General features: G+C 39.1%; 1 protein-coding gene across 2 annotated transcripts in view; it reads right to left on the bottom strand.

The window, feature by feature from the left end:
* The window catches only part of SLC25A13 (solute carrier family 25 member 13), a 131,391-nt gene that overhangs the window by 63,633 nt on the left and 40,751 nt on the right, over positions 1-27,007 (bottom strand). For both annotated transcript variants that reach the window (XM_048838180.2, XM_048838181.2), the window contains 2 exons: positions 25,133-25,275; positions 18,922-19,037 (listed from right to left, as the gene is read on the bottom strand). In XM_048838180.2, the coding sequence (XP_048694137.1) occupies positions 18,922-19,037; positions 25,133-25,275 (259 nt within the window). The remainder of the gene's footprint in view (positions 1-18,921; positions 19,038-25,132; positions 25,276-27,007) is intronic.

The following is a 27,007-nucleotide window of genomic DNA, read 5'->3' as shown; positions in this document are numbered from 1 at the left end:
TAGTCCAGTGGTTACGGCACTCACCTGTCATGTAGGAGACCCAGGTCCAATTTCCCCCCTCCGCCTGGTGTAGAGTAGGGACTTGAACTTGGGTCTACCACACTGGAGGAGAATGCCCTAATCACTCGGCTATGGGATACTCAGTGTCTCCTGCCGAAGCTGTTCCACTGTGTATAAACAAACAGTCATTTGGGCAGAAAGATGGGAGAGAGAGAATGACTCTGCAGGCCAGGTGATCAAGGAACTCACCTGAGCAGTGGGAGACCCAAATTCATGTCCTTGCTCCAATAAATATTTAAAATGCATTTACTATTTAAAAAAACAAACAAACAAACAAAAAAAAAACCCTGTCCAAATCTACCTGGGAGCCTTCGCCACAGCAGAGAAGATTTGCCTGAATCAAGGCTACACAGCAAAGATAATTTTCCAAGGCAACAGCTCTTCAGATACTCTAACATCCAGAGTCACATTTTTAAAGGCATTTAGGTGTGTACTGGGATTTTCAAAAGCACCTACACACCTAAAACCCACTGCACTCAATGAGTTTAAGGCATCTATAGGCTTTTGAAAATCACAATAGGCACCTTATTACCTTTAAAAATCTGAGCCTTGAAGTCCTCCATCATCTGGGACGGTTGACAGTGGTACTAAAACTGGTTCTGTTCGAGACAGACTCCACTGTAGACTATTACTTCTTCCCTCAATGGGATTATTAGTTTCATCTTTTATCAGACCTAATTTGTGAAGATCTGGAATTCTGGGTGGTGGAAGGAGAACTAAAAAATTCCACACAGGATGGACTGATTTAAATCAAAGCAATTTAAAATCACCATTTTTAATCATGATTTAAATCAACAAGCAGGAAACCTTAATTTAAACCATCAATTTTAATGGTGTTTTGCATTTTTAGCGATTTTCCTAATGAAAGGTTAGTTCTCATTGGCAGATAACTATTAAAACATTTGAATTACAACTAAATATAGTCTTTACACTAAATTTGGTGCTTCTTTTTGTTACCACGAGGACATGCTGTATTGATAGCATTTATTTAAACAATTGTATAGCTTAATTTACATTTATTCATGCTAAACTTTTACACATTTTATTATGTTAGAAAATGGTGAACTATGCTTGTCTTATTTACTAGATGATAATATTTTACTTGTAATTTGTGTGAAGCTCCATTTGGACGGAAACTTAAATTCTATTAACAATACCATAAAACAGACTTTTATAAAAATAAAACTTCCTTAAAGGTGTTGGATACATAAGTAAAAAACCTCATGATAAACTTTATCAAAACATGTTTTTACATTTAAAACCAAAAGATTTAGTAAACAACAGTAGTAGTATCTGTAGTTAGCAGATCTTATTTTCTCACACCTAGTTTTTAATTCATAGACTGGAAGAGAAAAAGAAGCTTTCCTGATTTTTCAGCTTCCAATTGGTTCTTAACCTTGAATGAACTAGTCAGTGAACTGAACTATCTGCATAAACTGAAATTAAAACAGAAGAAGCTGCAGAAGAGGCTACTACAGTCTAAAACTGTTTTAGCACTTCAACGAACTCTGGTTCCAGCTAGGGTGGACCAGATGTCCCAATTTTTAGGACAGTCCCAATATTTCGGGCTGTGTCTTAAACACCTATTCATCCCCAACCCCCGTCCCAATTTTTCCCACTTGCCATCTAGTCACCCTAAGTTCCAGGTGCTTAGCCAATGACAAGTTCAGCAGTTTGATTTTCTTTAAAACGTGGTAGCAAAAAATGTACTGCTTAACTTATTTTTATTTAATTGAAATGATTTACAAAGATTATAGTATGTTTAGGCCTTAACATAGGTTGTCAATTTCAAATTTAATTTTAAATAGGGTTATAAAAAAAGCCTATATTGAATTTAATTTTTTTTAAAGATCTAATTTTTTTTTTAAATAAAGAAAATCCAATTTTGTCCACCCTGTTTTCCCATCATCTGACCCAAGTTAACCTGGCGTTATCCCAGCAGTCACTGAGAACTAAACATCCAGAGGCCACTTTCAAAGACTAAAAAATAGAGCAAAGAAAATTTTTCTCAATAAATCTGGGACAAAGGTCTCACCCTACACAACACTGTTCACCTCTTTCTCAGAGCCCCGCCCCACCCCCGCCGCACCCCACAGCAGCCTTGTATTTTGGGTTGTCAGCTAGCACCTCCAAGCACAAAATTCCACTCTCGAGGCAATCAGAGGGAAATTGGATGGTTTCACAAGCAGGTCTCATCCCTTTTCCAAGTGCACTGTATTAGGGCCATTTCCCTCTGAAACAGCAAGCTGCCCCTGCAGCCCCTCTCTGGAGATTTTAGAAAGTTTTTGTTGCTTTAATTTGAGCCTAGACTACTTGTTTTCAAAACAGCCCCAATCTCTTCAGTCAGGCAAGCTGACGAACCAGCTGCCTCCTCCTGTTAAGAACCACTTCTGATCTTCCAAAAGGATATGGATGTTCTCAAACCAGTCCTGTGGTTTACTCCCAAGTCAGTCTCCCTTCTGTAGCAATTAAGAAAAAACTTGGTAATATCCTATTTTCTTACCCTCCCTCCAGGATGAGACTAGCCATTGTTTGCATGTCATGAGAGCCCTGAATGTCTGTTTACAAAGAACATATCCAGTCAAACTCTCAGGCCATGTCTTCACTATGAAAAAGGTGTGTTCCTACATGCTGCGACAGCATACATGAAGTAACTAATATGAGGTAAGATCTCGTGATGACAAGCCAGTTTGTAACTTTCACACCTATTAGCAGGTTGTGGTAAAGACTATGGGCTGCCTAGGGTTTACTTTAATAGCTTACACAAATGTTTGCAGATAACTGCCTTGCCTTCATTAGGAAAATACCTCATCGGTTAGCTAACTAAAAGAATACTCCTTTTTTTCCCCAATGAAGATGCATCCTCAGACTCCTTTGTGGCAAACAGAACAACCTCAACTCAAGAAAATGACAAAAAGAAGGGTAAGAAAGAATGGTTATTTCAAGTCTGAAAGTATGCTTCCTAATGATTTGTATTGCACCTTAACATTAAGGTGCTGGGCAAATTACAAATGCCTAGATAACCTACAGCAAAGAAACTGAAACGCTTTTTCAAAAGTATTAGGAAGAACAATATCAAAATTAAGATATATTTACCCTAATATTTTTGTCCTATTACTTACTTGCATTCACAGGTCTACATATGTATATACCTGTACCGCCCCAGGAATTCAGATAAATACAAATATTCCTCCGAACAGCCAAAATAGCTGAAGGAGAAGAGGTAAATGATTTCTTACTACAGCTTAGTAGATTTGAGGTGCTGCCCCAAACAAACTTCAATATTTGTTTAGCTGTTTAGTATAATAGGCAGAGAGCTTCAATACTTAAGAGCATTTCAAAAAAATGATGTAAACTTACGTCAGTGTGTTTTTGAAACTAACACCGGGTGCTTTTCTGACAGTGTGCATGTTGGATTATATGGTGCAGTTAGCTGACTGGAAGATTGCCTACTGCGCTTTTATTGACTACTTGATGGTATGACACATGGTATCCCCCCCTTTGCCCAAGACTTTTTACACATACCATATACTTCCTTCTCATCACTATTCATGGTTCACAAACTCCTATAAATGTTCAGTGGACTGGATGTTAAATTTTTCTTTTTCCCCCTCACTACACTCATCACTCACTCATATAGAACAACTTCACTGATTCGCGTCATTTGTAGTCTTACTGTCTGATTCAGAGACTAAAACCATTCATACTCCATGAACAAATTTACAATGGTTTGGCCTGTGATTTAACTGTCAAAAGGTACCAGAACATTTACTACAATTCACTGCAAGCTGTTCCTCAGTTCAAACTGAACTGTTCCCTTGTCTTCTAAATCCAGCATTACAACAGAAGGTGGTCACTTTTAAAATTTAATTTTACTTCAAACTTTAGGGCAGCATTCTACAAACTAAACCAAAGCAGATGATACAAAGCAGACAAAATACAAATAAAGGTGAATTAAAAGAGCACATTTATGCCCTCTTGGTAACTTTAGAAAAGTCTTTTAACACATTTTTCTCAACTTTTAAAAAGACTTTGACAGATCAAATTTCACCTTAAATCTGAATTTTATATACATATTTTTTTTACAAAAAAAAAAATTGAAAATTCCAGCAGAAGCTCCTGCCTCCCCGACTGGGATGGGAGGTGTGCACTTCTGGGGGCCCCACAGTCCCAGAGTGGCCTGGGGGATTAGCTGGGGGCCGGGAGCAGCCCGCTCCGCTTCCCTCACCCCGGCCCCAGCCATGTCGCTCAGGGGAGGGGGCTTGAGGGAAGGGATCCTCCCACACTCACCGGCAGCAGCGGAAGCGGAATAGCCCGGCCCCAGCCTGCTCCACTCCGCCAGCTCCCAGCCATGGCGCTCTGCTTCCTGCTGCAGGCGAGTGAGGGACCTTTCCCCAACTCCCTCCCCCCGGCCCGCGACACGGCTGGGGCCGGGGCAAGGAAAGCGGAGCGGTCTGGGGCCTTGTCACTCCGTTTCCCGCCACTGGTGAGTATGGGGGGCGTCCTTTCCCCAACCTCCCCGCACTCACCGGAGGCGGGAAGCAGAGCACAGCGGCTGGGGCCGCGTTGCTCCGTTTTCCGCCACTGCCAGTAAGTGCTTGTCAGGGAGCGAGGGGTGTGGATGGGGTCGAAGCAGTCAGGGGACAGGGAGCAGGAGGGTTGGGTAGGGGGTGGGGTCCTGAGGGTCATTTGGGAAGGGGGTCTCTGGAGGGGGCGGTCAGAGAACAAGGAACGGGGGGGACAAAGCAAGTTTGATATAATACAGTCTCACCTATAATGCAGTGAGATTTTTTGTCTCCCAAGGACCGCATTATATTGGGGTAGAGGTATATCAGTTTTCTGAGCGAGTTCATTCGAGAGCACAGAGACTGTCTGGTTTCACTCATATAGTTGCTCTTGTGGCATTCAGTGCACTGGATGAGGTACCACCACATGTTGCGATAGGCATGTATAGGACTCATGGATCTTGAAATGTGCCTTGTGGGGGATACTGATTATCGTAGCACTGGAGATAGGTCTGAAGGTTTTGCATCTATTGTCACGGCAGGGTCTGGCGCCAGTTTGAGTTGGTGGATCCTGGTCTGTGGGGAGCTTGCTTCTGATGATGGGGACCTCATCCTGAATGAAACTCTTTCTCAAATTCAACTCTTCTGGCCTTCAAATAATCCCGCAAGCTCATCGGGCTCCCCACAACCGGAACATACCTTCCCCCACTAAGGCTGGAAGCAGCAGTACAGTGCACCAGTGCTAGGCAGTGCCTTATATCCCGTTACTTTCTTAAGTCAGTCTGCAAGATGGATCACAATCTACCCCACAATTTGGGATCCAGAACTCAAGCTAACTTCTTTCCTTCTTACACATCACCAATAAGATATTGCAGGCCAAAAATCTATTTTCAGTTACACATATCCAACCCCCATTGTCTTCAAATTATGTTTTCCTCTGTTGAGCCTGTGAAAACTGCAGCTTGCACAGTAGTAACTGAGGGCATACAACTGAAGACAATTGGGGGGGGGGAGGGGGCTGCCAAATGTGACTGGAAGGAGATTTTGGTCCACAAAATAGATAACTGAACTTACTTGAACTATTATCTTCACTCTATACACAAAGCTGTACCAGTTTAACTGAAGAGGTTTCCCTGTGATCGGGCACAATCTCTCTTTAAACCTGACTTATGTTAGTTTAAGCTTGCACCGTTAAAATAGGGCTGACCTACACACAATCTTGCACCAAAGTAACTGAATTGGTATTAATTCATCCCTTTTGTCATTTTGGTGCAAGTCTACATTTGGGAGCTTATTCTGGAATACGAGCACCCGATTCTGTTTTGCTGAAGTCTGATCAAAATAGGACAATTACTCCAAAACAAGAGTATCTGCCACACCGACTTGAACTGAAACAACAGAAGGTGGTAATTTAAACTAATTTAGTTATTTTGGGGCAAGTCTGCCTGTAGACCAGCCCTGATTTCCAACTGCAAACTAAAGAGATATAAGCAAAGTTTGAACTGATCGCATCTACACAGGCGTTTGCAGAAGTTTAAAGTTAAACCACTGCCATTTATATATAGCTAAACCCTTAAAGTCAGATTCAGTTTCTGGATTTCCATAGGAGTTAAAAAAAAGACATTATCTGGTCTGTAGTATTTCTGTTGATAATAACATCTCTATTACTCGTGATTATATGCAACAAGGAAAAAAATCTTAAAGCAAAAGCTGGGCTCTAACTTATAGCCCCAGGCAAGCAAGCAAGCAAGCCTGGATTCAATTTTGTGTAAGGAAAGTAGATAGGGCTGGGCTAAAACCCACAGAACAGCTTGGGTTAACTCTGCAGTGAAGGCATACCTTGAGAATCCAGGCTGAGTCAACAGCTTCCCTTGATTGGTGCAAACCAATTTTGTGGTGGTGGTCCAGGAACACAAACTTGTTTCAGAATTCACAGAATCATTTACTAGCAGCTAGTTAATACAAAACACTAACTAAAGTGACAAAATGCATACTTCTAGCTTAGAGACATTATTCTGAAGCAGTCCATGTTGTTATATTTTCTCTCTGATGTAGATTTGTGAGCTCTATTTCTTTAACAGCTGTTTTGTTTAGATGGATGTTACAAAAATCACTTTCTTGTAAAAGCATACAGTCCCCTCCCCACATACATTAACATACAGTCCCCTCCCCACTTAAATACTCTAATTTCAAATGTACCACAAAACATACTCCCACAACAGTGCTGTATTAGTATAAAGCTATTTTAGTTCAATTAAAATGTCTAACTATCTACCCCAAAACCTACCTAAACTGCAATTTTCACTTTGAGCACTTCCAACATGTTCTCAGTTTTGTTTTCTTTTATCAGCTTATCAAATCTGGTCCTGCATTCCAACTGTTGGGAAAAAATAGTCATTAACTGCTAGGTAACAGCAGATTTTCCAATTTAAAAAGTAAGAAGATACACACAGTGTGTGTAAATATATTTTGCTATCTGAAACTGCATATTAAAATTCATAATAGCAAAAAATTTCACTGCTCCAAGAGTCTGTTACAGCATTCAACTTCCAATATGCAACCCAGTACAACTTTAAAAACGATGGAACCAAATTAAGGCTAAAACATACGCTGCCGTTGCTACCATACAAATGTGTACAGGTTGGGGAAGTTCTGGTTGTTCCCCAAATTGCCCCATAGTATAAGTATAAAGGATGGCTAACTTTCAGCTCACAGTTAACTAAAGAATGATCTTGTATGGTTGTGATTTACTCTCAAATTGGCTTCATGGCTTCATTGGCTTTCTTTTTAAGAAGCGTGAAGTAGCAGCAGAAAGCACAATATTTTAGCCATTTGAGCATGTAGTATTCTCAAATTATCCCACCAACTGGAAGTGCTCTGTTACCTCTAAGCTTTCAAAATTGGAGCCATTATAGTCAATCGCACAAATCCACATTTAGCCTTTCATAAAAAGTGGATTTTTGACCCACTGAACTGGAAAGGCTTCTGTGTGGTTTTACTGATCTTTGACAAGATACCCCAAAACACAGACATGCCAATCTGATGTTGGTGTGCATCTGCATTCAATTGTTTAACACTTATTGTTCATAAGTGGGAACTGATTTTCCATTGTTTGCAACCTGATCATTTAAAAAATTGTAACAGTTGTAAGTAAATCAAAAGGTGAATGACTTGGTAATGGGTTGTGAAGCCTTTCACCTCTAGATAATACATTAACCTTTGGATTACACTGATGGAAAGCAAAAGTCATTGCTTTGGATGGCTGCTAGGTAGCCTATGTAAAATGAATTGGTAGGCTTAACCCAATTCTAGGCAGAGAGGTGTGTGTATCATGTCAGCAGTTACCGTAGTGCCAGCATTCTTGCTGTCTGCAGTGCTGTTGTAACCATGTTGGATATCAGAGAGAAGGTGAGTGAGGTAATATCTTTTATTGGGGTATCTTCTGTTTTGAGAGAGACACTTTCAATCTTCGGGTACGTCTACACAGCCAATGTTTAACATGGCTGGGTAGTTGCGGCTTCAGCGCTGGAAGAGAGCTCTCCCAGCGCTGTAATAAAACCACCTCTGCGAGGGGAAGAGCTCCCAGTGTTTGGAGCGCAGCTCCCAGTGCTGGAGCACTATCTACACTGCCACTTTACAGCGCTGAAACTTTCATCGCGCAGGGGGATGTTTTTTCACACCCCTGAGCAAAGACCGGGTCAGCGCTGTAAGTGGCAGGGTAGACAAGTCCTTACACAGAGTTTGCCTTCAGGTCTGTGCAAGCTTGAAAGCTCATCTCTCGCACCAAGAAAAGTTGGTCCAATTAAAGATATTCCTTCACCCACCTTGTCTTTCTTGCATTCTTGCCGGCAGTCTCAGCAAAGGAGCAAAATGGTACATGATCCTAGAGCCTTGTATTAAAGGAAGCCATGACTCTGCAGCATCTGTTTGGTTTTCTTTTTTGTTAGGTGTTCTATAACCAGGACTTTTGACTTGACTGCTATTAATCCAGGATAGCAGCACTATAGGAACTTTGGAGAACAAAAACTGGAAGCCCAATTCTAATGTTACAGGAACAGCACACCAGGTTTTTATTTTAGAAAAGAGATAATAGCCATGAGACAGAAGAATAAGAAATCATTTAAAGAGTCATACAGCTTAAGAACAGCTGCACAATTTATTTTAAAGTTAAATTCCAGTCATGCAAAATTATTAGAAAAATTATCACAGGGATCCACATTTGTGTCTCAGTGATTTCCAGATTAAACAAACAAATGTAAGCTATGACTTCTGCTTTTCTCCTCAATTCTGTTCATATTTTCATCCTCCCACCCTTCCTCACCCTGTTTGTGTGTCTTCTGTCCACTCTGGACAGGGCAATATCTTTGTTACATATCTGTACCTCTCTAGCACAATGGGACTCTAACCTCTGAGTGGGGTTCCTAGACGCTACTGTAATACAAATAATTAATTGGTTTAATAAAAAGAGCATCTTTTTATAGCCATCACCCCTGTGAAATCTAGCTATGATCTCAGACAAGCTGTCTCTTTCCTTCTCTTATATCTCCCTCCATAATAAAGATTCTGGATGCCAAATTATGCCTTGATTACACTTGTGCAAACCTTGTGTTTCCATTGAGTTTATACAGGCCTAACTATCAGTAACTTAAACAATTCTGTGTTGGTGCACATGAAGAAACAGAATCCAACTTGCCCTAAACCAAGCTGATCAGAATGATTGTGAACTGAGAGTAAATCGATTAAGTAAGAAGATGACATTTTTTATTTTCCAAAGTAGAACTCTTTATATTTATTTAAAAACAAAAAATATGCCACACCTCCAGTCACTAGACAATTTTAACTTTGGTGGTGCTATCAGGCATAGCTATACTTCCAAAAGGCTCAATAAAAAACAATCATGAAAAGGGTTCTTATATTTAAAATGACAGCCTTAACTTATATCTAAAACATGTTTTGTTTAACTTAGCATGCATTCATCAAAAATGTGTTATAGAACACTTACAACCAAAACCAAAACCTACCACATTTACAGAATTGTCTAGAAACTAAATATCTATGAAAATAATGTCAAGGTCGCAAGCAAAAATTTAACATTTTGGAGATAAATATATGAGCAGTCTAACTTATACCCATTATTAATGACACCAGTCACAAATTGTGCAGAATCCTATATCAAACAATAAGAGGACTAATGGTCACTGAAAAATTGCAGAGATCAGAACTGCTCCATTAGGGTAGGTCTACATTGCAGACTCCATATGGTGGCATGTAGAGTACAATACTGCACTCCCTCCTAACAGGGGTATAAGTAGCAGTGTAGTCTCTGAGGCACTGCTTAGACAAAGAAAGGCATGTCTGAACCCTTTTAGAATTTACCATATAGGTCTCTCTACACACCCAAGCAATGTCTCCCCGAGTCTACACTGCTATTTTTAGCAACGTAGCATCCCACTACCTCCCCACTTCCAGGGCCTATCCCCACTGTCTCCTCTCTGCCACAGCCGTTCACTGGTGCATACGGCTATACGCCAGTGTTGACACAGTCTGTTTTTCACTGCAACGTGTAGCTACACATATGCTACATATCACCATGGTGGTGTGCAGTGTAGACATGCCTTTAGAGAATAAAAGTAAGATTTTGCACTTGTAGCAATGCTATATGGCCCATAATATCTAGACAAAAGTTGAAACAACGTTACATTATATAGGCGTAAGCAAACACAGCAGTCAAAGACAGTAATTCCTGACCAATTTGAGCTAATAACTTGGAGATCCATCACGTATTACTGAATATTCAAGTTAGTGAGTAAGTGAACAAACCATAAAGAGTCAGTTCTTTATTTTGATTATTCTAGAGGCCCGATCAAAACTGGAGCACCATTGTACAAGATGATATACAAACAGGTAAAAGTACAGTCCCTGCAAGAACAGCTTCCATTCATAAAAAATAAGCATATTATGGCACATATCGTAAAAATAATGAAATCTTGATCATACAAGCACTAACTACAGCACTCTGCTGTTAAAGCATTGGTCATTTAGGTGTTCTATAATGATTCTTAGTGTAATGACAAAGTATCAAAACAATACCATGCAAAGGGTACTCCGAATCCGTTACACAAGAGTTGTAGAAATAGTTAAATATATGTGAAGAGTTGTGTACAATTAGAATGCTTATGTGTACACAAGCTTATAAAGGCAGGCAGATAAATGAGCAGAAGTGCTGTTTGGTAACTTGTATCAATAATTAACATGTTCCTTGGATACGTGAACTGCCATAATTAATAACAGAAGATGTGTCCCACAATAAATACAGACTATATACTGATTGCACCTTCAGACAAAGGCTTGGAATGAGTTATTCAGTTCTGCAATTACACCCATCTAACAATTTCAGGGTCCTCCCTCTGCCCCCATCCATGATCACTAAAACCATAAACTGTTTATCAGTAGAGCTGTACGGGAACTAGAATTTCTGCTCCACAGGAAATTCTGTGGTTTTGAAACAAAATCAGAATGAAATCAAGAATTTAATATTGTTTTGGATCAACTGAAATGCTTCAATTTTTACTTTAATTTTTTATAATGTAAAATTAAACAAATTTCAAAACAAAAAGTTGTCTCAAGACAAAAACTGACACATTCATTTCTGAAAATGTTGAAACCAAATGTGTTTTTTTTCTGAAATTCATGCATTCTTGTAAAAAGGCTTGATTTCAACAACACAGCATTTTCTGATGGAAAAACCGGAAAATTTTCCAAGCAGTTCTATTTATCAAACTTTAATTCTGTCACCTGTTTATTTCTATTTTAGACATAAATGCACTAGTAATACCTATATCAAATTTAAGCTCTCAGTGTAGCTGACTATTCCAAAGCTCTGACATTAGGCATAATAACTTTATTATAACGAGGAGTACTTGTGACACCTTAGAGACTAACAAATTTATTTAAGGTGCCACAAGTACTCCTCGTTCTTTCTGATGATACAAACTAACACGGCTACCACTCTGAAACTTTATTATAGTTAGCCTACTTGTATAAAATACAAATACTTTATCTGAAGGGAAACTATAGCATTATAAAAAACAAACAACTTTTATATTTACACTATCATAATTTTTCTGCATATTGCTCTATCATTTTATTTAGTTAATAGCATTCAACTAAGCCCGCAGAAATGTACACTCTTTGCGCCCTTGTTTTCTAGCATTACTGGTTTTAATTGTTGGTCTTAAAGCACGGATCGACTCTATGCATCATGGGTAAAGAACACTGTGCATGCGGTCTCCCCAAAATTTCAGTACAACTCCTCTGAGCGAGGAATTCATCTTTTGAGCATTTACAAGTAAACCAGCCAATTTATCAAATTTTGTTTGACAAACAGCAAGCAACAGGCAAAATCCTGGTCACACTGAAGCAACGGTAAAACTCTCAATGATTTCAAATCAGGTAAGGATTTTTCCCAAGGTGCTTAATATTTTTTCCCCAGATGTATTAAAAAGCTTCATATACACAAGATAATTTAACCTCACTGGAATACTCTATTAGCCCCCCCGCACACACACCCTCTCCCCCATCCTCTTGGCATTTGTTTATATCAGAGGTGCCCAATCTATGGCCCACCAGAAGATTTCATAACATCTGTGGCCTGCTTCAACACAACATACTAACGGCTGATTCATTAGCATTTTGTCATCATGTTTACATCATTGTAGCTTACACAAGTGTGTCACTAGACAATACATAGAAGCACCCTATCTAAATACATACGAAACAAGCTGAACTTAAAAGATAAATAAATACAGGTGACTTTAAATCTTATTAAAATTTACAGAATCTGTTTGGCCCACACCAGGTTGTGATTAGGTTTATGTGGTCCTCCTGTGTAATAAGGTTGGGCATCATTGGTTTATATGATTCATTTGAATATGCTCAAAAAAATCAATGTCATTTAATTTTTACAGTGTTTAGTACATTTTAACATAACATGCTTTGGCTTTATCATCGCATGAAGGCAGATACAGTCTCTCAATTGCAGAGAATATTGATTTCATTAAGATGTCATCATGTTGTATATGAAATTACGATTAAAAATAAATTCTATTACATGGCTTAAGATACAGTTGCAATAAAATCTTGCTTCATAGAAAAACGTTTTTCGGTCCTCTTTTATGGCTTTTTTGAAGTATAAAACTTTCAGAAGCCTATACTGAAACTAGCGAAGAGCATTCCTGCACTATAGAGAGGAGACAGAAGATTTAGTCTAGTCATTAAAGCCTAGATTTAGGAAAACAGCTAAACTTCTAAACCAGTGGTTCTCAACCTATTTACCACTGTGAGCCGCATATGCAGCTCTCTGTGTATTATGTCACAAGCAGCCCCCAGGTTGAGAACCACTGTTCTAAACTGGTTTCAGAGTAACAGCCATGTTAGTCTGTATTCGCAAAAAGAAAAGGAGTACTTGTGGCACCTTAGAGACTAACCAATTTATTTGAGCATAAGGTTTCGTGAGCTACAGCTCACTTCATCGGATGCATACTGTGGAAACTGCAGAAGACATCATATACACAGAGACCATGAAACAATACCTCCTCCCACCCCACTCTCCTGCTGGTAACAGCTTATCTAAAGTGATCACTCTCCTTACAATGTGTATGATAATCAAGTTGGGCCATTTCCAGCACACCCAGCTATGCCAGTGACTGGATGCGTGGACTTGGGCAAATCACATACCATCTTTTTATCTGTTTCCCCAAGTGTAAAATGTTTATAACTGTTACCGGCCTCTCACAGATGTTACAAGGCACTCAAATTAACATATGGAAGAAGAGAGGAAAAAGTTGCACAGAAATGAACATGTCTGAAAAGGACAATACAAGTTCTAAGTTTTGTTATTATAACACACAAGGCCCTTTCATTCACCCATTCAGAATCCAACATGGAGGTCATCAAATGGACTTAATTTTTAAATTTTGACATTTTTACCCAAGCTTCTAAACTTAAAAAAAAAAAAAAAAAGCTAGACAGTATAGAATTTCAAAGAACTCTGTCTCTTTAATGAGGCATTAAAATACTGTAATACAACAAAAAGGCAACACTGCTAAGTCTCTTAAACCCCTGGACTTACATTATCAGCTTTTATGTGCCTGTCAACACTCAACAGTAAGAAGCAACGGGTTGCTCTTTGCCTCAAATTTAAAAGCCAGCTAAACTTCCTTCCACCTTCCTGCTGAGAGTTTTAACTCCTTGCCAACTGTTGAAGCTTTGACACATCAGCAGCAGATAAATCTACAAAGTATGCAATGGCCTGATACAGTCTCAACCAGCCAAGAGCCAAAGCACGTTACTTCCCATTCCACAACTGCAGCCTCTAGAAATGACACATTAAAAATAATACCTTTTCGTACCATACTGCATGCAAGAAAACTCTTCTTTAAAACGAATTATACTTGGTTACCTTTGTTAGAGAGACTTATTTAAGTTACAATTTTGTTATGAACGTAAAGGCCCTTTGTTTTCAGTTTTTACTGATTTTTACTGAAAAATTTCAAGGTTTTATAAAAGCTATTCGGATTTTTACTGATTTTCACCCAAATTTTGGATCACTCAAGTTCACAAAAATACAGATTATGTTAAGAAATCCAATATATTACATTAGATAGATGTTTATTTTAGTTATAAGTTAGTGTAAGTGTGAGGGTGTCTGTTAAAGTAAGACAATGTAATGGAAGATACACATGTGTACATGCCTCAGTGTGTGAGTGTATGTACCATTAACGTATAGTTCATTAAAAAACCACAGCATTAAACTGTTATTACCTTCAATACTTTTTCTTTTCTCTTTTTCTTTCCTCCCATATCCCAATATTAACTTCCATATTTACCTAGAAAATTGTCCAGTTAATTTTTTGTCTTGAACTTTCACCCATTTTTAAAATTTTTGTATTAAACATTAACATTTCCTGGGAATTTATCAAACATAATAAAAGCTAAACATGAAGGCCCTTTTATATACTTAAAACTTGAAGTGTAAAAAAGAAATTCTGCGGACAGTTACACAGTTTTCAATTATATGCCTAAACTAAGAAGGAAAGAAACGTTATCCGATGGCTAAAAAAAACTTTATATTTTTCCAATGGTACATTAAGGTTTGGGGATTTTTTTTAATACTTTGCATCACTACAGCACCCAGAACAGTCCCAGAACAGTGTACCAATATCCAGGCATATAACATTTAGACTAAACAAGCAACTGAAAAGCAAGTACATTATAGATTTCTGCACAAACATTATCAGTTTCAAGATCAATGCATCTGTGAAAAAGCCAGAGTTGGGTGACATGCATGGGGTATTCTATTTAGCAGAAAACACAATTACCCATTGGAAAACCCTAAATTATACTGAATATAAACTAGAATAGTCACAGTTTCCCTATTAGATAGCCAAACAATAACTCATCTAGATATGGTAAGATTACTTTTCAGCAGTCCAGATTAACTGTAATTTCCCAGCAGCAGCAAACTAGCTACGATTTATAACCAGTTATTGAGATACTACATTTATCAGCAATCCTGCAGACATCAATTTCTTCTGCTTCCCAATGCTTAACCCTACAATTGAACACTATACAAACACCCAGTTCAAAATCTCCAGTGCCGACTCAAGGGCTTGATCTTGATCCCATTCAAATCAATCGACGTAAAACACTCATAATTAACTTTAACGGTGCAAGATCCAACCACTGAGTTGCAAAGTTATAATATAGTAGTGAAATAAATAACTTTTAAAGATCAACATTTTCATAATTTAAAAGAAAAAACGCTCACTTTCTCCTTACATCTTTACAATGGAAACCAGAAATTAAATTTATTTCCTTACCTGAAGGTCTTATATCCAGTGTATGCACTACTGTGCATGTTACATTCACTTCACCCTCCCACATCTCACCATTTGTTTTGGAAGAGAACATCCCAAAGCACTATGACAGGTTTCAGAGTAGCAGCTATGTTAGTCTGTATTCGCGAAAAGGAGTACTTGTGGCACTTTCGAGACTAACAAATTTATTTGAGCATAAGCTTTCCTGAGCTACAGCTAACTTCATCGGATGCATTCTGTGGGCTTTCGCCCACGAAAGCTTATGCTCAAATAAATTTGTTAGTCTCGAAAGTGCCACAAGTACTCCTTTTCTTTTTGCCAAAGCATTATGTAGAAGTTGCAAATAAATATTTGCAACTTTTCCGCTCCTCTTCCAAATGTTAATTTGAGAGCCTTCCAACCTTGACAGAGTCCCTTTAAGAACTGCCACAAGACAAAGTTGAGCATAGAGCAGGGGTGGGCACACTTTTTGGACTGAGGGCCACATCATGGATATGGAAATTGTATGGTGGGCCATGAATGCTCATGAAATTGGGGGTTGGGGTGTGGGAGGGCTCCGGCTGGGGTTACTGGCTCTGGGGTGGGACCAGAAATGAGGAGCTCAGGGTGCGGGAGGGCACTCCAGGATGGGACGGGGGTTGGGGGACAGGGGGGTGTGAGGGCTCCGGCTGAGGATGCAGACTCTGGTGTGGGGCCAGGGATGAAGGGTCTGGAGTGCAGGAGGGTGCTCCGGGCTGGGACCAAGGGGTTTGGAGGGCAGGAGGGGGATCAGGGCTGGGTATGGGGTGCGAGGGAGGGGGAATGTCAGGGGTGTAGGCTCTGGCGGCACTTACCTCAAGCAGCTCCCAAAGCAGCGCCATGTCCCCCCTCCAGCTCCTACGTGGAGGCGCAGCACCAGCCAGGCGGCTCTGCACATTACCCAGTCCGCAGGCGCTTCCCCTGCAGCTCCCAGTGACCGCGGTTCCTGGCCAATGGGAGCTGCAGAGCTGGTGCTTGGGGTGGTGGAAGCGTGCACAGCCCCCTGGCTTCCCCTACGCGTAGGAGCCGGAGGGGGGACATGCCGCTGCTTCCGGAAGCCACATGGAGCCACGGGGAGTGGGGAAAGCCCCCGACCATGCTTCCTGGTGGGAACTCGAGGACCAGTTTAAAAGGTCTGATGGGCCGGATGCAGCCCGTGGGCTATAGTTTGCCCACCTTGGCACAGAGGTTTCTTCATACAAAAGGGATGTCAACAGAGAAAAATTTCAAGCAGATAAATCCTTGAGTCTGAAATTGAGCCACCCCTTTGCAAGCTCTTTTCTCACCATGAGTCACTTATCATGAGTTCAATACTTTCCCTTGGAGTTGGAGAATCTACAACCTACAATAATGTCACTGAGAAATACGACAGGCCAATATTTTTAACTTTTAAACAAGAATCTTACATTTACATTTCCACATTTTATGCAAAGTTTGGGCTTTGTTCTCTTCAACACACCCTCTGATTCATTAAAAAAAGTTATCAGATAACTACGTTCTATTTATTTGAATTGAAGCACTTTTTCCTTTTGAAATTCAATACTATACAGACTCTCATGCTGTGTAAAAACTAAACATAAACCCTGAGGAAACAACTGGGTTAAGGATAAATAAACCAATAAGAATTCAGTGTTAAAAAGTGGAACTAAACTGATTCAGTATTTGAGTACAGAGGAAAGAATTTTAGTTGTTTCAAGATCATTCACTAATGTTCCAAACAAGTGGAGCTCTGAAAGAGGCAACAACCTGTAGGATCACAGGTATTCCATGAGCCTTTAGTTCTTTGATTTGTTGAAACAATCAGTTTCACTATAGACAGGGATATTCTGTAATATGTGTCTAAAGGGGATAACGCATGGTCAAATCTCTCTCTCTCTCTCTCTCAACACAAATACACACAGATTACATATTAGGCATAAAATATTTCCTTCACTGAGATTAAGGACAGTAGAACTTTTATTATTCATTTGATTTGTTTAAACATTTTTAGTGCCCATTCTAAGCTCTGAGCACTCTGCAGCTGTTAAAACAAGTAATATTTCACACAGAGAACTAGATGTTTAATAAACTTAGAATACCAAAACACCTATAAACCAAAACATGTCTATGGTTTGCTCCACTGACTACAAGATCGAATGTGGCTTTATTCGCAAAAAGAAAAGGAGTACTTGTGGCACCTTAGAGACTAACCAATTTATTTGAGCATGAGCTTTCCGTGAGCTACAGCTCACTTCGCAAAAAGAAAAGGAGTACTTGTGGCACCTTAGAGACTAACCAATTTATTTGAGCATGAGCTTTCGTGAGCTACAGCTCACTTCATCGGATGCAAGTGAGCTGTAGCTCACGAAAGCTCATGCTCAAATAAATTGGTTAGTCTCTAAGGTGCCACAAGTACTCCTTTTCTTTTTGCGAATACAGACTAACACGGCTGTTACTCTGAAACCTGTGGCTTTATTGTAAACATTTTCCTCAACAATGGCAATAGCAGATCTTCCCATTTTAAATGGAAAGGGAAGGATGGATGCATCTGTGGGTGAATGTTAAGATGAAACAAACAGTGCTTGCATTAAGGGGGTCACCATGCACTCAGTTCAGAAGAGACCAAGAACCACTGGCGTTCACCGATTGTTGTCTCAAACTGTTCACTCACTGACACTACTAAGAACAATGACATACTAATAATTGAGTGTATATAGTAACACAAAACTCTAAGTAGCAATTCTTTAAAAAATAAGAAAAACTTTCTGAAGTGCAGTCCACTCAGATTATTCGCAGCTGCTATTTGTGTATTTTTCTTCCAAACAGAATGGTAACATGCACCTAGGCAGGTGGCAACTATTTCTACAGATGTCAGAAGCTATCTATATAGTTGCTAAAAGTAAATAACCCCAGTGACCATGATGTAATGTGACAACTCCATAAGAAACACACGTGTCAATGTAAACCCCTCCCTCCCACAGAACAGAACAGATTTTCAGTGGGGGTAGTATCAGGTTTCTTACAGAAAAGTCTCACCAATGAAATTTTGAAAAATTAAAACAAAGGATACCAACTTGAAATTAGCCAATTTAAACAAAAAAACTATTCAAATTAACTTTGAGCCATGGATCTCCTCAAGTCCTCCTGCAGTTGGGGGTTGGTTGTTTTTTTGGGGGTGTGGTTTTACAATAATTGTGCACCCCACCCTCACCGTGCTATGTGAAAGACCCACACAAGCAAAGGAAGAAAGTGACTGACTCTACAGAGGAAACAGTGAAAAGGACTGTACACAAAGCGAAGACAAGTGCACAAAGTAAACTGAAAAAAAAAAAATTATTTTGTTCAAATAGCTTTCAGTTATAAACACCCTAGTTGTTTCATATAATGATAGATAAAATATTTTCAGGCAAAAGTCTGATTTTTAAGTTGACCATGTCCCTTTAACTTTGTATATTTCAAAGCTCGAACATAGTAAGTCTTACCAAAAGTAACTTCTCCTTCGCCAGTTTTGTCGAACAGTTGAAAGGCCACCATGAACAATGCATCTGGAGCACAAAGGACTGATTCAAATGCCACAAATTCTTGAAAGGATATAAGCCTGCAAATAAGACAAGTAAAATGGCGTGAAACCAATTAACTCATAGAAAATGTAACTACAATTTAAACGCAAACTATGCAAGGCTAAGCACAACTAAAGTGTTGACTGAACAATGGTACAAGATATTCTCAATGCAACATGTTGCAAAACATATTAGTACAAGGATTGACAACATGCTGTTACACCAGTGGATAAAAATAACTCTGGTGAGAGCGCAAAATCCTTTTTCACTAGCAATTCACAGCAGAGTGTAACATTATCAAACTAATTAGGTGCTTTTGAAAATCCCACGCAAGTGACTCAGGAGCATGAGTCCCTTTAACTTTCAATGGGACTAAGTCACTCAGGCACTTTTCAAAAGCTCACCCTTTAAGACCTCAGTGCTGTCAATCATCTCAAAGGGGACTAAGCAAAATGTGTTCTCTGTATGCTAGTAACATACTAGTCACCTACTGCAGCTCTTGGATATTGCACACAATGCCACAATTCTTCAAATAGTAGCCTGGGTCACCTATCAAACCACAGGTAAGCGCCAAGAGAGCTGTTTATACAAGTTCACTAGTACAGTCAGGTTCTACAGTGTATTCAAAGTGCAGAGATGCAAGCAGAAGAAATATCTTTCCTCCACTCAATTCATACACAGTAATCAAGAACTAGGTGTATGAAAATCTCTTATTCTTCCTCTGGCATAATCTGCCAAGAGTCTGGTGGGTTCAGACTTCTCTGAGTTGTACCTGATGGACAAAGTGGGGGCTCAACATCTTCTTCTTGAGACTGTGGGAGATGCAGTTTCTTCAAACTTCCTCGGAAGCACCCATTGTCAGAGAAAAGATAAGGGACCAAATGATCCATTGGTTTGATCCAGTATGGCAATATGTACCCTTAAAACGTAACCAAGAGTTCAATTCTTCAAACCCAAAGTAATAAAGCGGTGTATTACTCTTGTATTTATTGTTTACAATCTAAGCAAAATAAATAGAACTGAAATTATTATTTTTCATTAATATTTGTTAGGTGTTGACAATGTACCGGATATTGAACAAGACAAAACGAAAACAGTTCCTGTCCCAAAGAGTATACAGCCTAAGCAGGATGGACAGAGTAGACGGAATGCAGTAAAAGCCCAGAGGAAGGAATATTAGATTTTTCTTTAATCATTACTTATATTGTAGTTCACTCACTTCTTGGTGGCACTGCAGAAGCAGCAATTCTTTAAAGGGGAATTCAATGAGAGAAAAAGGCATCTTGGAGAAGAGTGTAGGCAGGGCATTTCATGCCTCAGGGAAGGCATGAAAAAGACTTTAAAATGGTTGTAAAAGAAAACCAGATAAACAGGTTTGAGACTGGCATCAATGGTGCAAGCAGGGATGGAGAAGATCTGTTTAGAAAACTCATTACGCATACTAGAAAGAAAAATATCCATGAATTCTACAGAAAACCCCAGCCCACAGCAGCAATGCTGGAATTTAGCAATGGAAATGCAGCTACTTTACATCCTTAAATAGTGAAACAAGCCCAAAACAAGGCATTGAAGGTAACAGCCAAACATCATGTTGGACTGGTTAATATATATAATATAAATAAAGCATGCAATGCTAGTAAGGGTATAGCAGTTACAGAACCTGACAAATCATAAGGAAACAGCAGATCGCGCACACTTTCTGTGTACCAGACGAGGATTAATAAGATTCCAGGCATTGAAGGATGCAGCAGGAGTTTTTTTAATTTGGAACACCTTCTCTGTCAGTACTTCCAAGTAATAAAAACCCCTAATAAGTCTGAGATAGATTATTGAAATAACCTACATACATTTTTTAAAAACAATTATTCATGGTTATGGGAAGACTTTAAGTGTACCAATGTGATGTTCTAGCTAGATATTACAGAAGAGACATTAATATCTGCTGTGCCAGCTGAATTCAAATTAACCCAATTTTTACATGTTAATTAAACCAGCTATTTTCTTCTTATTGTATTTTTGCTCCTAAAGCAGACTACCCTACTAGTGATTCCCAACAGATCTACTCTAACAACAATGACGTATTCATTTACTTCTATTATGACCATACAATACAGTAACTGAGCAGTAATTTTTCACAGTCAATTACACGTGGTTCTTAATGCTTAAAGATGCTGCAATAATGTGTACTACACAGCCATATGCTTAAAGCTCTATACTGCACAAGGCCAGTTGCCTGGGTAACACATTTTCTTTCTGGTTTAGCATAACCCTTCATTGAATATCATTAGGTGTCATTAAACAGCAGATATTAACATGAACTTCAATACACTACTTAAGTTATTTTACCTACATAAATAGGTATTCATTTATAACATGAAAGCCCACATAGAGAAAATCCTAATAGTCCTGTATTTTAACAATGCAAAGAGAAAGTACTAAAATGGTTACAAATTATAAGTCAAGCATGCAGATATCTTATTTAACTGGTTAAAATCTGTCTCCAAACACCCTACCCCTATTAACATTGGCAATTCTGTTTTATAACTTATTCAGGAAAGAATGAAATCCTGAATTTTAACACCCATACACAGTAGTTACAAACCAAATCCACCCACTGGGTTTGGTTCATCAAGAACACAATTTACTGCCTCCCTATCTATTTATCCAAGCTTTTATATTGGTGGTCATAGCTGTAGAATCTGAGTCCCAAGCAGATGTAATGCTTTCCATCAGAAAAGTCCACATGCAATCATGAAAGGGAAAAGCCATTACCTACCATAATAATACATACAAATCCAATGATGAAGAGGTTTCTTATGTAATCAATGCATATGTTTTACTCTGTCAGCAATTTAAGTATGATAACATAATGAGACACAAATTGAAGCTACATCTATTATTTTATGCTCTAACCTAAGTAAACTAAGTACAGTGTAAATTGGTGCATTAGAGATAAATTTATATCCAAAAATAATGGAAAATATTGGTATTTCCAAGTGTTATTTTTGAGTGGTTTGTCCTTTCTAAAAATAAAGCACATAGTATTTCTCAGTGAAGTGTGTTAGTTACTGCAGTCCAAAATAACTGAGATATAAAGTAAATACTTATTTTGTTAGACAGGCATTTAAAGTACAACAGCACACAAAAATACATTATGTTAAAGGAGGCAGAATGAGTAACTCCTGGACTGCTGCGTCAATGACATCCCTTGGTATATACCAAGGTATTGTTGGAAGATATTTGTAATCCAATCTAAGCAAGTCCAATTATTTTATAATTAAGAGGAGGAGGGATCAGTTGGAAGAACTCTTTCACAGGATCCCCTTGCATAGACACATTGTCCTGATGTGAGGACATGACTTTCTCCGCATGAAAAAGGGGGGATCCACAATAGGCCAGGGCTGTCTTTGTGGAAACCGTGGATCTTTGCTGCACCAGCAGCAGCATCTGTGGTAACCCTCAACTCCTTTATTCCTGGCAGGGCAGCTCCACAACAAGAGAAGTCTGTCCATGGTTGCAACTGGGGAGATCCATGTAAAAGACAATACAGTCTTAGCCTGCACTCTCTTTTCCAACTAAATTCTGGGGGAAGCAGGGGACAACATGCATCCCCCAGAATCCTATTTCTTCTGTCCAGTCCACCCAGTCTCCACAATGCAAAGCACATGCCACAGGATCCAGAGTTGAAGGGACAGTACCAAAGAGTTACCTGAGCGTCCCCATCTGCACAAAAGGGGAAAAAAACAGTGTGAAACTCTGTGCCCAGATCTCAGGGTTGCGGGGGGAGGAGCACACTAAGAGCCTCCCCAACTCTGAGGTAAAAAGTCCTTAGCAACCAAGATGTTTCTGCTACTGAGTCAGGAGCTGCTTCATGGTCCTCCTTGTCTGTCTGTCTGAGCATCCACCATGGTAGTACTGAAGCTTCTCTCAGTAAGAGTGACTGCACTTGGCCATCCTGAGGGCCAGATGGTCTTTAAGACTGGAGTGAGGCCTGGAGGCAATGGAATGGCTGCCACAGTATCTCTAGAACACATTTAGGTGAGCACCCACAACCTCTGCACTTGCATATTTCACAGCAATTAAAAAATACACCAACATTAATTCACAATTCTTCCTGCAAGGTACATTCCCTGTAGATGGCCTGTGTTATACAGGAGGTCAGATGAGATGATCGATGGTCCATTCTGGACTTAGAATCTATGAACATTCATCAGTCACCCAAAAGCCTGAGCTAGCAAGAGCAGCCTTGCATTTTTCCCCAAAGCTTGCAGATCTGGGCTTTGAAAGAATGCCAGGATGGAGTGAATTTCAGAAGAGGAGACCACCAGTTGCCTGTGCTAGAGAATTTAACTACAGGAACCAAAAGCAAGAGTGAGCCAAGTAAAACATGATTGCTTCAGGTTGGAGATCACGGAGAACTTCAGTCATCATCAGAATGATGCACGAATGCCTGAGTACATGTGGCAGAACAATCCTGTGACAGGGTGCTACAGGGACGTATCAAATCCTTTTCACTTTCTGAACCTCCTCCATTCTTTCATAGAGTGATATAACAACTAAGACTAGAAAATTCAAGAGATTCTCCAAAGACACGCTAAGGGCATGAAAATCCTCAGTGACTGGCTGTTGCTACCGGATGCAGAGAGAAGCACCATCCACTCTAGATTAGTAGCCATTGAAACACAAGCACAAATACCTACACTAAAATTAATGCAAAACTCCAGTAGCGAAAAGGCAATATAACATAGGGTCATGAAATCCCGATTTGGTGATGATTTAACAGAGGCTACAGCTGTAATTTTGCTATCTGTGGCACCAGCCTCCACTAAGGTAGGATAAAGTTATGTATTATACTCACAATCTTCCTGTTACAAAATGGCTTTGAAGATCCACAATGTAGAAAAAGCAGCCTTAAAACACCAAACGAAGAGAAGAGTGGTGGAAGCCTGGAAAGGGTTTATCATTTCCAGTTATAATCCATTTAAAGCCATCCTCCCCACATTATAGTTATGTAACCTTTTAAAGAATTCCTTCCCAGAGATCGCAATCATCACGTTAACTTGTCTGCAAGGTCCATAGTGCCTAACCACAGGAGGTTTGCGAGGTTAAGTCGGGCGGGAGAAAGGGCACAAAAATGAACATGAAAGCAATTGGTTGTATGTGCTCATGCTGGAAAGAGTATGCATTTTCTATTCATGCTTCATTTTTATATTTTACTGCCTACTACATACATCGTTCTTCATTTTTTTAAACCCACAACTATGGACTTAAGGATGTTAAGTTCTTCTAAAGACAGTGTAAGGCAGAGTCTGAAAAATCTATTCACCTAGTGTGAGGCAGCAGCTTGCCTGGGCAAGTATCAACAGCAGAACCTATGATTGCATTACAAAACAAAAAAGGGGGGAGGGATAACCTTGATTGTTGGCCAAGTCAACCTTCTAAATGTGACTCTAAAAGCTGCATAAATGCTGTCTTCCCAAGTCTGCCAACAGACTGCTCCAAACCCTTGATTGCTGCTCAAGAGATCTGCTCAGCAACAGCAAAACCAGATCAGAGCTTTGTACGTTTTCACTAGTATTATTCAGAACCATGTAAGGAAACAGCAAAGGTGTCTCTTGCTTTGGTCAGACCTTCTCTCTCTCCCCTACCCCCTCCTTCCCCCCCACACCTTATTTTATTTGGTCACCAAGATCTAAAAAAGAAGAAAAAGGGAAAGGGAAAGAAAGGAGTGACAAGAGCAAGAGAGGTTTATTAAATTTAAAAAAATAATTTAGTAAATATAAAGGTGATTAGCAATATGACAATTATGTACAGTGCATAATAGAGTATAACTGTTTGAGTCTTTTAACTGCAGAGATTCAGACAGTGTTTTTCACTCCAGCTGTAGGCTTATTGCTTGGGCTGATACATTCTAGATAAATTTTCCAAAGTGCTCTCTGCTTGTTACACTGTGGTGGATATTGAAGGCTTGCTTGTCTCTTTGAATTGGGAGTTTTAGGTCAGGTACATGAGCAGTTTCTCAAAGTGCTATTCAATACAGATGAATGAACAGTGGTGAGATAAGATTCTCTTAAAAGAACAGTTTATATACTTTCTAAACTCATTAAATTAGAATGAAAAACACAAGACATACCCATCCTTAGTCTGATCCACCACACCTCCCAGGAGCTGCACAGTGTTTGGATTGGGCACCCCAGCTCCTATTATTCCCAGGTACCGCGTGATAAAGTCATTAGGAGACATGAAAAATTCTCCATTTTTTTCAACACTTGCATACTGTAAAACAAAAAAAAGAGAATATTTGTCTCAGATGAATTCGTCTCTAAATTGATATTTTTTGGCATTTCAGCAGCATCCATTGGCTCATGTTAAGGATCAGGGCCACTGTGTTCCACATATACATACTAACAGACAATTCCTGCCCAGAAGAGTTTACAATCTACATTAAAACAAGATGTAACAAGTAAATGAAACAAACAGTTGAAGGGGGTAGGGAAGATAGAAGAGAGTAACACAGACAGGAATACATTAATCAAAAGCATAATAAGCAGGGTTCAAGTCAAAAGATACAAAAAACCCAACAATACTAACAATATTAGCAATTCTTATACATTTAACTTAAAAATAGCATATAATTCTGCAATAAGGTCTTGATTCAGGAAGACACTTATGAAGCATATGTTTAAAATGACTTCCTTTGGACTTAAGAATGTGCTTTAATGATCTTCCTAATTAAGGATGATTTCCTGAACCAAGTCTTAAGTGTTTTGCCCAACAGCGAGATAGTATATGGTATTCTAGGCCCAAGGAGATGCAAATGGCTCTTGTTTATTTTTTTTTTATTCCTTAATTTGCAAAAGCTACAAAGTACATTAAGAGTGTACTACAGGTATAAAACAAGGTTTAAAAACATGCAAATGATCAGTATGTACAAAAAAAACCCAACAAAGTAACCTTGGACAGTCTCCAAGGGTATGCATAAATCTTAGATCATTATTTCATTTCCACCTTCCCAGGCACAGAAATATGCATTAGTTACTAATATCTCATCATTTTGGCATATAAACTTTGGACTACTGAGCGTACTAAAACAACTCTGTCCCCAAAGAGCATTTGCCGACAAATGGAAAGAAAAGCAACCAGTCAGTCATACTCAGGGAAAGCCTGCACCCTATGGTGCTTCCTTTCAGCCATCTTCCACAGATAAATCCTCCCCTGTGTGTAACAGAACATGACAAAAAGTCTTTAGCCTGATCCTTGTCATAAAAGCATATCCCTAATTAGTCTGAGTTTAGTCAGATACTGTACTGTGAATATTCTTCTTTTTTCAGTGAGTCATTTTACTAGCATAAGGAACATTGTTCTCTTATTTAAGATTTTGCCTTTTGTTTTTAAAAACTCTTTCATGGTTTATTCATGTAAAAGTTGTAAGTCTTAATGAAATAACGACTGTCCTGGAGAATACTGAATCAACAGCAGGAATACTTAAATAGGATTTATGCAGAAAGATTGGAAATATAAATAAGAGGATAGAAATTAGTAAGGGCCTGATTTTTCCACATCTATTTATGCGGTGTTATATCTTACGCTTTGCCTACAGAGAGAAATTGACCAGCATAGCTATTCCAGTATAATTTAGCTATTCCAGTATAACACCTCTGTGAGGACACTATTCTGGAATAAATTATTTTGTTCCAGAATAACAAACCCTTCCCGCCCCCACCGCACTCCGCCCCACAAAACCAAAATGCCTGTGACGAAGGGAAAAGAACAAGAAAAGCAATAATAAACATGCCCTAATTGTATTGGCCTACCTCCCCCACAAAAAGTCACCTGGCATTACTGTATTTATTATCTTCCTGTGTAGGTTTGACAAGAGTATATTTCCTTTCCCTGTGCAATGCTGAACTAAGCACAGAGTCTCCAAAAGAAAATATATATATATAAAAAGAAATCAAGAACATAGAAGTGGAGACCTCATGCATTTAAAAACAGGAGACCCAGAGCT

The sequence above is a fragment of the Caretta caretta genome, chromosome 2 (assembly GCF_965140235.1).
Source record: "Caretta caretta isolate rCarCar2 chromosome 2, rCarCar1.hap1, whole genome shotgun sequence".
In the NCBI taxonomy this organism is placed as follows: Eukaryota; Metazoa; Chordata; order Testudines; family Cheloniidae; genus Caretta; species Caretta caretta.
The sequence above is the reverse complement of the archived record's forward strand: the minus strand, read 5'-3'. Positions and strand labels throughout refer to the sequence as shown.